Raw genomic sequence first — 17,240 nt, 5'->3', positions numbered from 1 at the left:
CCTCCACCTGTTCCCATGGGAGGCGATCTCTTCCAGCCAGTATCTCCTCCCAGGTGTAGCAACCCTTGCCGTCCAATACATCGTCCCATGTCCATTCCTCTTTGCGCCGCTGTTGCTGTTGCCCGTTACCACGCCGCTTGGTCCTGTTGTGGTGGGTGATTCTGTAACGGTTCTCTTGTGGTGAAGGAGAGTCGGACCAAAATGCGGCGTGTAGATTGCATCCATGTTTAATAAACAAACGTAAAACACGAATCAATACAAACACTACAAAAACAAAGAATGTAACGAAAACCGAAACAGCCCTATCTGGTGCAAACACAGAGACAGGAACAATCACCCACAAACACACTGTGAAACCCAGGCTACCTAAATATGGTTCCCAATCAGAGACAATGACTAACACCTGCCTCTGATTGAGAACCATATCAGACCAGACATAGAAATAGACAAACTAGACATGAAACATAGAATGCCCACTCAGCTCACACCCTGACCAACCAAAACATAGAAATATACAAAGTAAACTATGGTCAGGGTGTGACAATGTAGAAATACTGGTGTGCAAAAAAAGTAAATAAAAACAACATGGGGTAGGTAGTTGGATGAGCTATTTACAGATGGGCTGTGTACAGCTGCAGCGATCGGTGAGCTGCTTAGATAGCTGTTTGATACGGTTTTCCCTTTAGAAAAGTTAACATTAGAAAACAGTTTACTTTAAGCCATCTCTGAGCGAATTTACATATCTAAAGCCTCTATAGCGCCTAAAGTAATTGTACAGTGCTTTGTCGCTGCATTATCAGTTCTAGCGTGTTCATATCTTTAATGGAAAAAGGACTGGAAATAGGTGTCTCCATAATGATAATCTAAAGAGCCTACCTACAACTGCAGCGCTCTCTCAACCAGTGCTCCCAACACACACTCAGCCCTCCTGCACTCACCCTCCCCACCCCACCCCTACATAACTATTTACTAATCCATTCTAAATGCTGTAATAAAAGGTGTTATTATAAAGTGTCAGCAATCTCTATATACATCTCTATATACATTCAGAGTAAACAACATCTGAGAGAGCTGCTCTGGTGTGTCCCCTGACCTGGAAGCATTTATGTAGTGAGAGTAGCGGTAGTGTTCATAACCAGTATTTTGAGGTTGAGGTGTCTGCTGTGGTCTCCTGCTCTGTTGTGTTTAATCATGACTGCATATAGTAGTTATTTATAAAAGTGAGAATAACTAGCTGACTAATATTTAACAAATGTGGGAGTAATTATGAATAAATGGTGAATACTGAACATTATTATAAAGTGTTACCCACAATTTCATATTTTATTACATTTTACAAATACTTACACAATACACCATTGAGTTAGACTTGGACGTTATCTGATATCATAAAGAATTGCACATTTCAACTTTAATGTACTTGTTTAAGGCATTGTGTCCCAAATGAGCCACTAGAGGGTAATGTTTAACAACATATAGACTGAGTGTACAGAACATGACATAGACTGATCAGGTGAATCCACGTGAAAGGTACAATCCCTTATTGATGTCACCTGTTAAATCCAATTCAATCATTGTAGATGAAGGAGAGGACACAGGTAAAAGAAGGATTTTTAAGCCTTAAAACAATTAAGACATGGATTGTGTATGTGTGTCATTCACAGGGTGAATGGGCAAGACAAAATATTTCAGTGCCTTTGAAAGGGGTATGGTACTAGGTGCCAGGGAAATTGGTTTTGAGTGTGTCAAGAAGGGCAACGGTGTTTTTCACACCCAGCAATTTCCTGTGTATCAAGAACGGTCAGTCACCCACAGCACAAAGGATTGGAGTCAATATGGGCCTGCATCCCTGTGGAACACTTTCGACATCTTGTAGAGTCCATTTCCTGACAAATTCAGGCTGTATTGAGGGCAAAAGAGGTTGAATTCAATATTAGGTAGTTGTTCCTAATGTTTTGTACACTCAGCTTATAATTACTTATGACATCCTCAAAATGTGCTTTCAGAAAACGCACAAACTATTTACCATTAAATAACATGGAACTACCACAGGCGTTGGTATTTGGAATATACAACCCAAAATGATTACAATGGATTTTATAAAACAAGCTTATACCTTCTTATGCCTTCTCCTAGTCATTCCAATCCACCCAAATCATTCTGTATCAACACCACATGTATCTATGATGACAACACAGAGACAAGTATTGAAAGAGTTGTGTTACATGAAAGAAGCAATTACAACAATTGTATAACAAAACCATTTCAAACCTGTTTGTCAAAATGGGGAATAAAAACATAGGAACTATGAACGTCTAAACTTCAGAGTTAAAATAAGTTTAGCTGTCACTTTGAACCATGGATAAAAGAAAGCGTAAATTATTGGATTAATTAAGGAATTAACAAGTGGCAGAAAGCTGATGATGGATGATGATACATTTTCACCTAAAAAAGATAGAAAGAAAGAAAAGAGAGATGGAGTCCAACAAATGAGATAGTTGAAAACAACAATAGAAAGAGTTTTTGTTGCTTTTCTCTCAGACTTATTTTCCTGTACAGTTTGAACACCAGACACACTAGCAGCCTCTTTTGAAAATACCTTTCTGGCCTGTGATCTGGCCACCACAAAGATTTTCAAATACAGTGTTATAATAATAGCGCAAGGGACAACCATTTTAAGTACAAGGTCAATGATATTAACCCAATTGAACCCTTCAAGAATAAAACATTCTTTCAAACACCTACTCGGTAACTGTACATTTACAAAGTTTTTTATAATAGCAGCATCGTGTATGATACAACAACACCAGGTAATGGATATACAACACATCACTCTTGTTATTGTTATTTTAGAGTGGTACAATAAGGGATCACACACAGCAACATAGCGGTCAATAGATATCAAGACCAAATTGCCCAGAGATAAAGAAGTACATAAACAAGTAATGTAGAATTGAAACACACAGAAATATTCCCCAAAACCCCAGCATGATTCCATTATTGCTACCGTCGTTACTGGTAACGCAATCAATCCCACCAGGAGATCTGACACAGCCAGAGAGAGGATGAGCAGGTTGGTTGTAGTGTGGAGCTGCTTGAAGTGAGAGATGGAGATAATCACCAGTACGTTCAAAAATACTGTAACTGCTGAAATCACTGAGATGAATAAGTAGATTGCTGAGTGAATTGAAGTCAATGGCAAAGCCTTTCTGCAAGAAGAATTTCTGTCTTGAAAACAGTATTGAACATCTTCGAGTTCCTCCATTTGCAGTAAAATATCAAAATGCTGAGATCATCCTGCTCCTGCTTGGTCCTGTGTGTGACCCTGCCAGGTCAGCCGTCTGACAAACTCTGAGCTCTGCCTCTCTATTTATCCATGACTAACTGACAGCCCCCCCCCCCCCCCCCCCCCCCACAGGAGCCTCTCAGCACACACACAAACACACACAAATCATTTATGAAAACACGATGTAATGTATGACGTGATTGGATGTTGCTGTGCCCACCTAGCCTGTCCTTCAGTCTCACTGATTGTTAGATATGAGTGTAAAGGTACATGTTCTGAAATACTGAGCATTATAATGGGGACGATTTTGTTCTCCTATTTCCTATTTCCTATTTCCTATTTCCTATTAATAGCCAGACATGTGAATTTAAAATGATGTAAATCATGGTTATTTCATTTATAATTGGGCTGATTCAAACAAATACATTTTTAAGTAGGTTTGAAGCGGGACAGTGAGACAGAGTCTGGGTCAGACAGTCAGGCAGGCAGGCCCTACCTGGACCTCTGCCTCTTCTTAGTGGGAGGAGTCTGGAGTTTCATCTCTCTCCAGTCCCCAGAGGGAACCAAACTTATAGCCTGACCTGGTCAAGAGGGCAGAGGAGAGAGTGGAAGTCATCCTAGATGACGCAGTGTGGAGGAAGACCCCAGCAATACTGCACAGAGTCACCCGAGCAGGAGCACATACAGGATGTGAGCATAGACCCCGAGCAGTTTTGACATTTTTTGTTTTGTTTCCCACACAATAAAGAAGGTTGAGATGGGATGCATTGACAGCAACGTATCCACATATTTCATGGTACGTTACTGAATAGAAAAAATAGCATATTGTCATGACTGTCCTGATCAGATCAGGTTACAGGAGACCACAACCCTACAGATTATCTCTCAACCCCCAACAGAGGAGGAGCGATCTAGGGGTCTGAAGATGTGGGGGTTTTATGACCCCTCACACGCATGTTAAATATTAGGCCACAGACAAATGTATTTTGTCCTGTTACTATGGAGAACCAGCCTCAGAGCATTAAACATGAAATAAAGGGACTTTGGAACAATGGTTTCCGTCAGCCACAATGGTGGTCATGACGATAGATGGAATATGAAAATGTATGTATTTTTTAATTTTTATTGAAGGTTAATAGATGACGTTATTACGAAAACATTGTACATTGTATGGAAAATGTCCAATTCAAAGAGAATGTTTTGGTAAAGATGAAATGTGAAGTTAGTTGTCTAAAATTGGATTTGAGTCTAATCTAGACCTTGCCCATAACTTGGTACGCCCAGAGAAGTGCCCTAAAGGCGGTTCTACCCACTTCTGACCCGAGGGTATAAAACCTGTGCGTGAAGAATTTACAGATAAGACTACGTGACCCAAGCTGCAGCCGAGGTCTAAAAAAGTCAACAAACCCAAAACGCAACACAAGTTTGAAGACAAATAAATATTTTTCTACCCAAGCTTCGGATGAGTAGCTGTATCTAAGCGGGTGAATTCAAGTCAAACCCCCTAGCCTCCACTCCACTCCTCATCGAATCGGGGTATCTACACTGTTTCATTCCAACGCTGTGAGCTCTGAGCTACAGAGCTGTCTGTCCTCAGAAGAGCCCTTCCAGAGCAAGGGCGAGGGAACAGACTCCTAAGCCAAAAGGACACTGACCTCGTGAGGACAACCAAAGAGTTGCGCCAGAGAAGTGCATCATTGAGCAGCCTGAACGGTCCACGTGGAGAACACATGGAGACCTTGCCCACGTAATTGCATCATTATATTCTGACCCATAAGAGCGGCAGTTTGGGTCAAGGCTAGGGTTAGAATAAGCATAGCTGACAAATTCACCCAAAGGTATATTTCTCTCGTGTACTTTCTCTCTTTTTCTCTCTCTTTTAAATCCCCATTTTGGGTAACACGCGTCATAGTGTGTTGGCCCGTTATACTAAGTTCTAATCAATAGCCTAGAATGTGGTTTTGTGTATGTATATATTTTATCATCATTTTAGCTTTCTAGTAAAAAATACTCAACTAAGATTGGTGTGGTAAGAACTCATTGGTGAGACCCGGGTCCTTGCAGATTCCCGGATTATGCGACGTTCAGAACGAGACTGCAGAGGTAACTGGTTAATGTTGTAATATCGATATTCTTTGAGTTAATTTGGGAAATAGAAAATCAATAAAACTAATTTTCCCATGGTGCCCCAGGTTAATGAGTTAATAATTGCTTGATTAAGTTAATCACGCAATTAGAAACCTTAGAAACCAGTCGTCACATTAACTAATTCAACGTCACGACATATTGGCGCCCCCTGGTGAGGAATCTAAGCTATGACTAGGCCGCACTGTTGGGTTAATTCCGTACCAATTGTGTAGCAAGATACATATATGCCATTAATAGCTGTAGGCAGGACAAGTGCGGGATAGAAGCGTGTGTGTGTGACGTTCAATTTCACCCAGATACTGGTCAAGAGAGTACCACCCCTGTGGTATTTCTGATGAAAGCCAGTGGGTAGGGGGGGTCTACTGAATGCTACGAGCTAGGGCATAAGTACCAGCCGATGCAGGTAGTCGGGCCCAACTTAGTGTTATTTCTGTCGATCGCTTTCAGGGGCGACCTGACTCGGTCATAAGCAATTCCTAGAGCAGAGGACATATGAGCCAGCCATTATAAGGGTTGAACATGAGACGTCACCTAGTAAAACCGTTCCCTTGTTGGAGGGAACTTCCCTTGTGCGGTGAGGTGGAAACCCAGCGCAAGAAAGCATTGCTCCAGATGCTAAGCTAACAAAGGGGAGCAGCCATTTTTGTTTTCCCCTTTGTTCATAGTGAATTCCCGCTCCAGGCGGGAATCCTGTGTGATCTCAGCTGGTGCTATCAGTAACCTCTGGCGACGAATCGCCAGGCATTTTTGTGAAATAATTCAGGTAACACTGTAGGATATCAAACAAGTCTCAACTGATTAGATAATATTGTCTTTCAATTTTATACATACATTAAATTGATACACTACCTTTCCAGGTTGGTTATTGGAATAATACACAAACAAATGTGTTCTAACCAATGAGACATCATTAAACTGTTCCCCATTAACTTAGATATAGCAACTATTTCAGGTTAATTGAAGCTAATTCCTGTAGCCTATACGGGGTTGACTAATCATTCAAATTGATTAATAAATTAAATCTGTTGTACCAGCTTATTAATGACCATTTTACAGTATTGTGAAATTCTACCTTCATTGGTACCTGGTCGATTTTAGCTTGTGTTAACAGTGACCTCTGGTGGTGAAGAATCACCAGTAATTATTTTTAAATAATCTTACCAGTCTCAACCGATTGGATATCATTGGCTCATTCAATGTAATAAATACATTAAATTGCTACACTACCTTTCCAGGTTGATTATTGGAATAATACGCAAACGAATGTGTTCCAACCAATGAGACATAGTTAAACTTTTCAACGTTAACTTAGAGATAGCAACTCTTTCAGGTGAATTAAAGTTCAAATTCCCTAATAGCCTATACAGGTTAGATTTATCATTAAAATTAATTTAATCAATTAAATCGGTTTTGGCAAGTTCAGTAATAACCAACTCACATTACTGACCCAGTCTTGATGATTCATTGACATTTGCAAACTGAGTTAAAGCGTGTTTGCAGCCTCCAACTCAAAAACCCAAACATGACATAAATTGAAATAACTGATAATCATAACAATGAGCAATCCATCAAATGGGTTCCCATTTCTCCTCTAATCAGTGGACCTTCACTCACGGAAAGATTGATCGATGACCTCAGCAACAATGCAAATCCTAACTATGCCGAGGGGCTGGAAATGTTAGAATTCGATGCCATAAACAAGAAAAATGCAGACATTGCGACAGATGCTCTTCAAAATAGACTATCAGGCCTGGTAAAGGTTCTCTCCAGTTTAGCCATCAACTATGCCCACCAGCAGAGATGGACAGTGCACCAGTACCTCAGTGCCCAGCAGAGGCACGAGCAGGAAGCTGGGGAGTTCAAGGCACAGGTGGAGAGAACCAGGGAGCTGGCATCAAAAGCCGAAAAGGTTAAGCTACTGCTAGACGAGGAACTGTGTGAGAGGACAGATAAATTGGAAGATCTGTCTAACACTTATAACAAAGAACGCAAGCAAACTCTTGACCAAGTCCGTATTCTAAAGGAACAACTTGTTTTAGCCAAAATTAAATACGATGAAGTCCACACAAAACTAGATGAATCTAACGAGCTAGCTAAAAACCAGGGTGAGCAACTTAATGCCCTGCAAACGGTTGTGAATGAAACCACTCAAAGCAATAATGCTCTATTCCAAAAGCTGCAGACCAAAGACGATCAGTTAATGAACACAATGACCAAGTTGGAGGACAAAACAGCAGAACTCATTGAAGTCGCTGATTTAATGAAGGATGAGAAAGACCAGGTGAGAAAGTTGGAAAAGGTGACCTCTAAACAAAAGGAGGACATCGCATCACTGGATCTCTCACTCCACACTCGAGACCTCTCCCTGCAAACCATGACAGATAGGTATGAGGCCGAGCAGAGCAAGGGCGACACCTACGTGTCTAAAATAAACACCCTCAACTCCCAGGTGGACTCTGCGATGCAGCAGAACACCACCCTTAGGTATCATCTGGAGGAACTCCAGAACAGTCACACGCTATCATGGGACAACCAAACCAAGCAGCCTAGCTCACATCCGGAGCTCAGAGACCGAGGGAATGTAAATGACAGGAGAATTCAGCCTCTTTCTCTTGGCCATTCATCCCACAGTGAATTGGGGCCAAATTATCTCTTCAACAAATGTTTAATTTCAGCTTTATAATAAGGTTGGTAGCAACATAAAAAATTGTTATGGAAATTTGTTGCAGGTCATGCCGACTACAAAATCCACAATGCAATGTTCTCTGTAGGTAGCTTGCTAGCAGACGGAGCTACACACAATAATACCGCAATAATAAGTCAATATCAACATGTAAAGTAGCTAGTTTGTCACACCCTGATCTGTTTCACCTCTCTTTGTGATCATCTCCACCCCCCTCCAGGTGTCGCCCATCTTCCCAATTATCCCCTGGGTATTTATACCTGTGTTCAATGTTTGTCTGTTGCCAGTTCGTTATGTTTCGTCAAGGCTACCAGCGTTTTTCACTCTGTTTCTGTCTCTCGGTTGATCCTGTTTTCTAGTTTTCCCGTTGTTGACCATTCTGCCTGCCCTGACCCTGGGCCCTGCCTGCCATCCTGTACCTTCACCCCACCTATCTGGATTGCTGACCTCTGCCTACCCTGACCCTGGGCCTGCCTGCCGTCCTGTATGAACCACCTATCTGGATTGCTGACCTCTGCCTACCCTGACCTTGGGCCTGCCTGTCGTCCTGTACCTTCACCCCACCTATCTGGATTGCTGACCTCTGCCTACCCTGACCCTGGGCCTGCCTGCCGTCCTTTATGCCCCACCTATCTGGATTGCTGACCTCTGCCTACCGTGACCTTGGGCCTGCCTGCCGTCCTGTACCTTCACCCCACCTATCTGGATTGCTGACCTCTGCCTACCCTGACCCTGGGCCTGCATGCCGTCCTGTATGCCCCACCTATCTGGATTGCTGACCTCTGCCTACCGTGACCCTGAGCCTGCCTGCCATCCTGTACCTTCACCCCACCTATCTGGATTGCTGACCTCTGCCTACCCTGACCCTGAGCCTGCCTGCCGTCCTGTATGCCCCACCTATCTGGATTGCTGACCTCTGCCTACCCTGACCCTGAGCCTGCCTGCCGTCCTGTATGACCCACCTATCTGGATTGCCTTCGCCCCACCTATCTGGATTGCTGACCTCTGCCTACCCTGACCCTGAGCCTGCCTGCCGTCCTGTATGCCCGACCTATCTGGATTGCTGACCTCTGCCTACCCTGACCCTGGGCCTGCCTGCCATCCTGTATGCCCGACCTATCTGGATTGCTGACCTCTGCCTACCCTGACCCTGAGCCTGCCTGCCGTCCTGTACCTTCGCCTCACCTATCTGGATTGCTGACCTCTGCCTACCCTGACCCTGAGCCTGCCTGCCGTCCTGTACCTTCGCCCCACCTATCTGGATTGCTGACCTCTGCCTACCCTGACCCTGGGCCTGGCTGCCGTCCTGTATGCCCCACCTATCTGGATTGCTGACCTCTGCCTACCCTGACCCTGGGCCTGCCTGCCGTCCTGTATGAACCACCTATCTGGATTGCTGACCTCTGCCTACCCTGACCTTGGGCCTGCCTGTCGTCCTGTACCTTCACCCCACCTATCTGGATTGCTGACCTCTGCCTACCCTGACCCTGGGCCTGCCTGCCGTCCTTTATGCCCCACCTATCTGGATTGCTGACCTCTGCCTACCGTGACCTTGGGCCTGCCTGCCGTCCTGTACCTTCACCCCACCTATCTGGATTGCTGACCTCTGCCTACCCTGACCCTGGGCCTGCATGCCGTCCTGTATGCCCCACCTATCTGGATTGCTGACCTCTGCCTACCGTGACCCTGAGCCTGCCTGCCATCCTGTACCTTCACCCCACCTATCTGGATTGCTGACCTCTGCCTACCCTGACCCTGGGCCTGCCTGCCATCCTGTACCTTCGCCCCACCTATCTGGATTGCTGACCTCTGCCTACCCTGACCCTGAGCCTGCCTGCCGTCCTGTATGCCCCACCTATCTGGATTGCTGACCTCTGCCTACCCTGACCCTGAGCCTGCCTGCCGTCCTGTATGACCCACCTATCTGGATTGCTGACCTCTGCCTACCCTGACCCTGGGCCTGCCTGCCGTCCTGTACCTTCGCCCCACCTATCTGGATTGCTGACCTCTGCCTACCCTGACCCTGAGCCTGCCTGCCGTCCTGTATGCCCCACCTATCTGGATTGCTGACCTCTGCCTACCCTGACCCTGAGCCTGCCTGCCGTCCTGTATGACCCACCTATCTGGATTGCTGACCTCTGCCTACCCTGACCCTGGGCCTGCCTGCTGTTCTGTACCTTCGCCCCACCTATCTGGATTGCTGACCTCTGCCTACCCTGACCCTGGGCCTGCCTGCCGTCCTGTACCTTCGCCCCACCTATCTGGATTGCTGACCTCTGCCTACCCTGACCCTGGGCCTGCCTGCCGTCCTGTACCTTCGCCCCACCTATCTGGATTGCTGACCTCTGCCTACCCTGACCCTGGGCCTGCCTGCCGTCCTGTACCTTCGCCCCACCTATCTGGATTGCTGACCTCTGCCTACCCTGACCCTGGGCCTGCCTGCCGTTCTGTACCTTCGCCCCACCTATCAAATCTCCACTTTAATCATAAAAAATGGTTTACATACCCTACATTACTCATCTCATTCATATATACTGTACTCTATACCATCTACTTCATCTTGCCTATGCCGCACGGCCATCACTCATCCATATATTTATATGTACATATTCTTATTCATTCCTTTACACTTGTGTGTATAAGGTAGTTGTTGTGAAATTGTTAGATTACTTGTTAGATATTACTGCACAGTCGGAACTAGAAGCACAAGCATTTCACTACACTCACATTAATTTCTGCTAACCATGTGTATGTGACATATAAAATTAGATTTGATTTGATCTGGATTACTGACCCATGCCTGCCCTGACCCTGACCCTGACCCTGACCTCTGCGGTATACAGAAGATGGCACCAGTTGTTATTAAAAGACCAATTCCACATTATGGCAAGAACAGCTCAAATGATTAAAGAGACACGACAGTCCATCATTACGTCCAGTCTTAAGGTTGCCTATAAAATAAGACCTATAATAGTAATACAACATGCACTTCATCATATATTATCTCAAAAGGTTTTCTGAAAATGGGGGAAACATGGTCGAAGGACCTGGATAAATTGTAATGTAAGAAAACCAACATCATCTGAAAATGGGGGAAACATGGTCGAAGGACCTGGATAAATTGTAATGTAAGAAAACCAACATCATCTGAAAATGGGGGAAACATGGTCGAAGGACCTGGATAAATTGTAATGTAAGAAAACCAAACATCATCTGAAAATGGGGGAAACATGGTCGAAGGACCTGGATAAATTGTAATGTAAGAAAACCAACATCATCTGAAAATGGGGGAAACATGGTCGAAGGACCTGGATAAATTGTAATGTAAGAAAACCAACATCATCTGAAAATGGGGGAAACATGGTCGAAGGACCTGGATAAATTGTAATGTAAGAAAACCAACATCATCTGAAAATGGGGGAAACATGGTCGAAGGACCTGGATAAATTGTAATGTAAGAAAACCAAACATCATCTGAAAATGGGGGAAACATGGTCGAAGGACCTGGATAAATTGTAATGTAAGAAAACCAACATCATCTGAAAATGGGGGAAACATGGTCGAAGGACCTGGATAAATTGTAATGTAAGAAAACCAAACATCATCTGAAAATGGGGGAAACATGGTCGAAGGACCTGGATAAATTGTAATGTAAGAAAACCAACATCATCTGAAAATGGGGGAAACATGGTCGAAGGACCTGGATAAATTGTAATGTAAGAAAACCAACATCATCTGAAAATGGGGGAAACATGGTCGAAGGACCTGGATAAATTGTAATGTAAGAAAACCAACATCATCTGAAAATGGGGGAAACATGGTCGAAGGACCTGGATAAATTGTAATGTAAGAAAACCATACATCATCTGAAAATGGGGGAAACATGGTCGAAGGACCTGGATAAATTGTAATGTAAGAAAACCAACATCATCTGAAAATGGGGGAAACATGGTCGAAGGACCTGGATAAATTGTAATGTAAGAAAACCAAACATCATCTGAAAATGGGGGAAACATGGTCGAAGGACCTGGATAAATTGTAATGTAAGAAAACCAACATCATCTGAAAATGGGGGAAACATGGTCGAAGGACCTGGATAAATTGTAATGTAAGAAAACCAAACATCATCTGAAAATGGGGGAAACATGGTCGAAGGACCTGGATAAATTGTAATGTAAGAAAACCAACATCATCTGAAAATGGGGGAAACATGGTCGAAGGACCTGGATAAATTGTAATGTAAGAAAACCAACATCATCTGAAAATGGGGGAAACATGGTCGAAGGACCTGGATAAATTGTAATGTAAGAAAACCAACATCATCTGAAAATGGGGGAAACATGGTCGAAGGACCTGGATAAATTGTAATGTAAGAAAACCATACATCATCTGAAAATGGGGGAAACATGGTCGAAGGACCTGGATAAATTGTAATGTAAGAAAACCAACATCATCTGAAAATGGGGGAAACATGGTCGAAGGACCTGGATAAATTGTAATGTAAGAAAACCAACATCATCTGAAAATGGGGGAAACATGGTCGAAGGACCTGGATAAATTGTAATGTAAGAAAACCAACATCATCTGAAAATGGGGGAAACATGGTCGAAGGACCTGGATAAATTGTAATGTAAGAAAACCAACATCATCTGAAAATGGGGGAAACATGGTCGAAGGACCTGGATAAATTGTAATGTAAGAAAACCAACATCATCTGAAAATGGGGGAAACATGGTCGAAGGACCTGGATAAATTGTAATGTAAGAAAACCAACATCATCTGAAAATGGGGGAAACATGGTCGAAGGACCTGGATAAATTGTAATGTAAGAAAACCAAACATCATCTGAAAATGGGGGAAACATGGTCGAAGGACCTGGATAAATTGTAATGTAAGAAAACCAACATCATCTGAAAATGGGGGAAACATGGTCGAAGGACCTGGATAAATTGTAATGTAAGAAAACCAACATCATCTGAAAATGGGGGAAACATGGTCGAAGGACCTGGATAAATTGTAATGTAAGAAAACCAACATCATCTGAAAATGGGGGAAACATGGTCGAAGGACCTGGATAAATTGTAATGTAAGAAAACCATACATCATCTGAAAATGGGGGAAACATGGTCGAAGGACCTGGATAAATTGTAATGTAAGAAAACCAACATCATCTGAAAATGGGGGAAACATGGTCGAAGGACCTGGATAAATTGTAATGTAAGAAAACCAAACATCATCTGAAAATGGGGGAAACATGGTCGAAGGACCTGGATAAATTGTAATGTAAGAAAACCAACATCATCTGAAAATGGGGGAAACATGGTCGAAGGACCTGGATAAATTGTAATGTAAGAAAACCAAACATCATCTGAAAATGGGGGAAACATGGTCGAAGGACCTGGATAAATTGTAATGTAAGAAAACCAACATCATCTGAAAATGGGGGAAACATGGTCGAAGGACCTGGATAAATTGTAATGTAAGAAAACCAACATCATCTGAAAATGGGGGAAACATGGTCGAAGGACCTGGATAAATTGTAATGTAAGAAAACCAACATCATCTGAAAATGGGGGAAACATGGTCGAAGGACCTGGATAAATTGTAATGTAAGAAAACCATACATCATCTGAAAATGGGGGAAACATGGTCGAAGGACCTGGATAAATTGTAATGTAAGAAAACCAACATCATCTGAAAATGGGGGAAACATGGTCGAAGGACCTGGATAAATTGTAATGTAAGAAAACCAACATCATCTGAAAATGGGGGAAACATGGTCGAAGGACCTGGATAAATTGTAATGTAAGAAAACCAAACATCATCTGAAAATGGGGGAAACATGGTCGAAGGACCTGGATAAATTGTAATGTAAGAAAACCAACATCATCTGAAAATGGGGGAAACATGGTCGAAGGACCTGGATAAATTGTAATGTAAGAAAACCAAACATCATCTGAAAATGGGGGAAACATGGTCGAAGGACCTGGATAAATTGTAATGTAAGAAAACCAACATCATCTGAAAATGGGGGAAACATGGTCGAAGGACCTGGATAAATTGTAATGTAAGAAAACCAACATCATCTGAAAATGGGGGAAACATGGTCGAAGGACCTGGATAAATTGTAATGTAAGAAAACCAACATCATCTGAAAATGGGGGAAACATGGTCGAAGGACCTGGATAAATTGTAATGTAAGAAAACCATACATCATCTGAAAATGGGGGAAACATGGTCGAAGGACCTGGATAAATTGTAATGTAAGAAAACCAAACATCATCTGAAAATGCATACATATAATACATATGCAATTGACATAATTTGTTAAAATGTGTAATTTGTCCTCATTTAGTAATGCTTACCTACCTACAGTAGCAAAGCCATTGAAGCAGACCTAAAGTATTATTTTTATATTGTTGAGATGAGTAAAAATGATATGCAAATTGCCATTCTAATATGGCATTACTGGTATGACCCTCATGACTTCTCAACTGCCTGGTAGAGTTTGGATATTTCCAAAACAAACATTGAGTAAAATAAATATATATATATACTGGATATTCCTATTTGAGGTATTAGTAACAGGAATTGAAGATGAAATAAATGATTTCAACATGTTTTTCAAGAAGACACAGTTGAAGGTATAAAGAACCATGATTGAACGGTTCTAATTGAAATTTGAAGAAGTGATAAGTATTTGGACAACTTGACTTGTAGTGTAGGTAGTAACCCTTTTACATGTAATGTTCAGTGAAATTACGTATTTAAATTTCGGTTTCCCTTACCCTGTAAGCAGTCTATGAACTGCTCTAGTAACTGCAATCCAAACTTTGGTTTTGTAGACAAGTCACTGCCAACAAAAGCAAATGTTAGCCTTTTCAGAAAGGAAAAAAACATGATTTCCTTCAACATTACTACAACAGTGTGATTGTTTTGGAGTAAAAAGTTCAACATATTTATTTTAATAACATCCTCTGTGTTGTGTGCTTATTGTTTAACCATTGATATGTTCTAGGTCATTTTAATACCGTAAGGAACAACAGGTACTGCTACAATGGCTACCAATGGCATGTCCATCTTTTTGTGAGAAATTACACTGGTCACTCAAAACATTTATAAAGTATTAAGGACATGAATAGTCCTCACTTCAGATTAGGAACTGCAACATTACTTTAATAATGATCAGTAAATGGTTTATAAGAACATGAATTAAACATCTGATGAATTATCTCCTGAAACATGATTAAATACTATAGAAGTTGTTTATTAATGTGTGAATAACTAGCTTACCAAAACAAGTATGGGAGTAATGATAAATGAATGAGTAAACTATTTTACTAATCGATTATAAATTCTTTACTGTGATACCCAAACTCTATAATCATTCAGAGTAAACAGCATCTGAGAGAGCTGTTCTGCCTCTGTAGTGAGAGTAGGGGTAGTGGGAGCAGTGACAGTAGTGTTCCTAACCAGTATGTTGAGGTTGAAGTGTCTGCTACAGTCTCCTGCGTTGTTGTGTTTAATCATTACTGCATATAGTAGTTATTTATAAATGTTAGAAAACCTAGCTGACTAACATTTAACAAATGCGGGCCTAAAAATAGATGGTGAAGAAACCCTAAATAGCTTACAAATGGTTTATTACAAAACATTATGAAGTGGTACACATAAATGCATATTCTTACATTTTACTGTTAACTACGTACACAATACACAATTTAGACCTGGACATTTTCTGATAACATGCAGTATTGTACATTTCAACTTTACTGGACCTGTTGAAGGCGGTGTGTCCCAATTGCGCCACTAGAGGGTAATGTAAGACAATATACAGTATATATGACATCCTCAAAATGTACTGTTGGTATTTAATAGGATCCCCATTATCTAATGCAAATGCATCAGCTAATCTTGCTGGGGTCCACATTAAATAACATTGAACAGCAACAGACTATTTGGAATATACAACCGAAAAATGACTACAATGTCATTTATTAAACAATTGTATGCCTTTTTATGCTTTCTCTAAGTCATTCCAATCCTATCCAGCAAAATAATTCTGTATCAACGCATGTATCTATGATGACAACACTGAACTATGAAAATCTTAACTTCAGAGTTGAAATGTTAAAATGTTTAAATGTAATTTTGAACCATGGATAAAATAAGGCATAAATGATTGGATTAATTAAGGAGTTAACAAGTGGCAAAAAGCTGATGATAAACGATAAAAAATCTTCAATTAAAAAAGAAAGAAAGAAAACAAAAAGAAATGGAATCCAACAAATGAAATAGTTGATAACAACAATAGACAGAGTTTTTGTTGCTTTTCTCTCAGACTTATTTGCCTGTACAGTTTTAACACCAGACACACTGGTAGCCTCTTTTGAAAAGACCTTTCTGGCCTGTGATCTGGCCACCACAAAGATTTTCATATAAAGTGTTATAATAATAGAGCACGGGACAACCATTGTAATTACAATGTCAATTAACGTAACCCAATTTAAACGTTCTAAAATAACACATTCATTCAAACACCTACTGGGTACCTGTACATTTACAAAGTTTTTTATAATAGCAGCACGGTAAATGATACAACAACACCAGGTAATTGATATACAACATATAATTCTTGTTATTGTTATTTTAGAGTGGTACAATAAGGGATCACACACAGCAACATAGCGGTCAATAGATATCAAGACCAAATTGCCCAGAGATAAAAAAGTACATAAATAAGTGATGTAGAATTGAAACACACAGAAATATTCCCCAAAACCCCAGCATGGTTCCATTATTGCTACAGTCGTTACTGGTATCACAATCAGTCCCACCAGGAGATCTGACACAGCCAGAGAGAGGATGAGCAGGTTGGTTGGAGTGTGGAGCTGCTTGAAGTGAGAGATGGAGATGATCACCAGTACGTTCAAAAATACTGTAACTGCTGAAATCAATGAGAAGAAGATGTACAGTGTTATGTAGATAGATGTCGATAGCAAAGCCTTTCTGCAAGAAGAGTTTCCGTCTTGAAAACAGTATTGAACATCTTCATGTTCCTCCATTTGTAATAAAGGGTAGAAATGCTGAGGTCCTGCTCCTTCTTGGTCCTGTGTGTGACCC

General features: G+C 41.7%; 2 protein-coding genes across 2 annotated transcripts; both read right to left on the bottom strand.

The window, feature by feature from the left end:
- Nucleotides 1-1,291: 1,291 nt before the first annotated feature.
- Nucleotides 1,292-3,336, bottom strand: LOC109870931 (trace amine-associated receptor 13c-like). Its single transcript, XM_020461639.2, has 2 exons — nucleotides 2,117-3,336; nucleotides 1,292-1,900 (listed from the first exon to the last, which is right to left on the bottom strand). Exon 1 carries the CDS (start codon nucleotides 3,263-3,265, stop codon nucleotides 2,306-2,308), a length of 960 nt encoding a protein of 319 aa, XP_020317228.1. The 5' UTR covers nucleotides 3,266-3,336; the 3' UTR covers nucleotides 1,292-1,900; nucleotides 2,117-2,305.
- A 12,407-nt stretch (nucleotides 3,337-15,743) lies between these two features.
- Nucleotides 15,744-17,240, bottom strand: LOC116357708 (trace amine-associated receptor 6-like). The gene has a single exon (XM_031805664.1). The coding sequence runs from the start codon at nucleotides 17,180-17,182 to the stop codon at nucleotides 16,217-16,219; it is 966 nt and encodes a 321-aa protein (XP_031661524.1). The 5' UTR covers nucleotides 17,183-17,240; the 3' UTR covers nucleotides 15,744-16,216.

The sequence above is a fragment of the Oncorhynchus kisutch genome, linkage group LG26 (genome assembly GCF_002021735.2).
Source record: "Oncorhynchus kisutch isolate 150728-3 linkage group LG26, Okis_V2, whole genome shotgun sequence".
Taxonomy (NCBI): domain Eukaryota; kingdom Metazoa; phylum Chordata; class Actinopteri; order Salmoniformes; family Salmonidae; genus Oncorhynchus; species Oncorhynchus kisutch.
Note: the sequence above shows the minus strand (reverse complement) of the source record. Positions and strands in the feature narration are given on the sequence as shown.

Excerpts from the sequence above, each read along its gene's own strand:
- LOC116357708 (XM_031805664.1), bottom strand. The coding sequence starts at position 17,182 with ATGGAGGAACATGAAGATGTTCAATACTGTTTTCAAGACGGAAACTCT.
- LOC109870931 (XM_020461639.2), bottom strand. The coding sequence starts at position 3,265 with ATGGAGGAACTCGAAGATGTTCAATACTGTTTTCAAGACAGAAATTCT.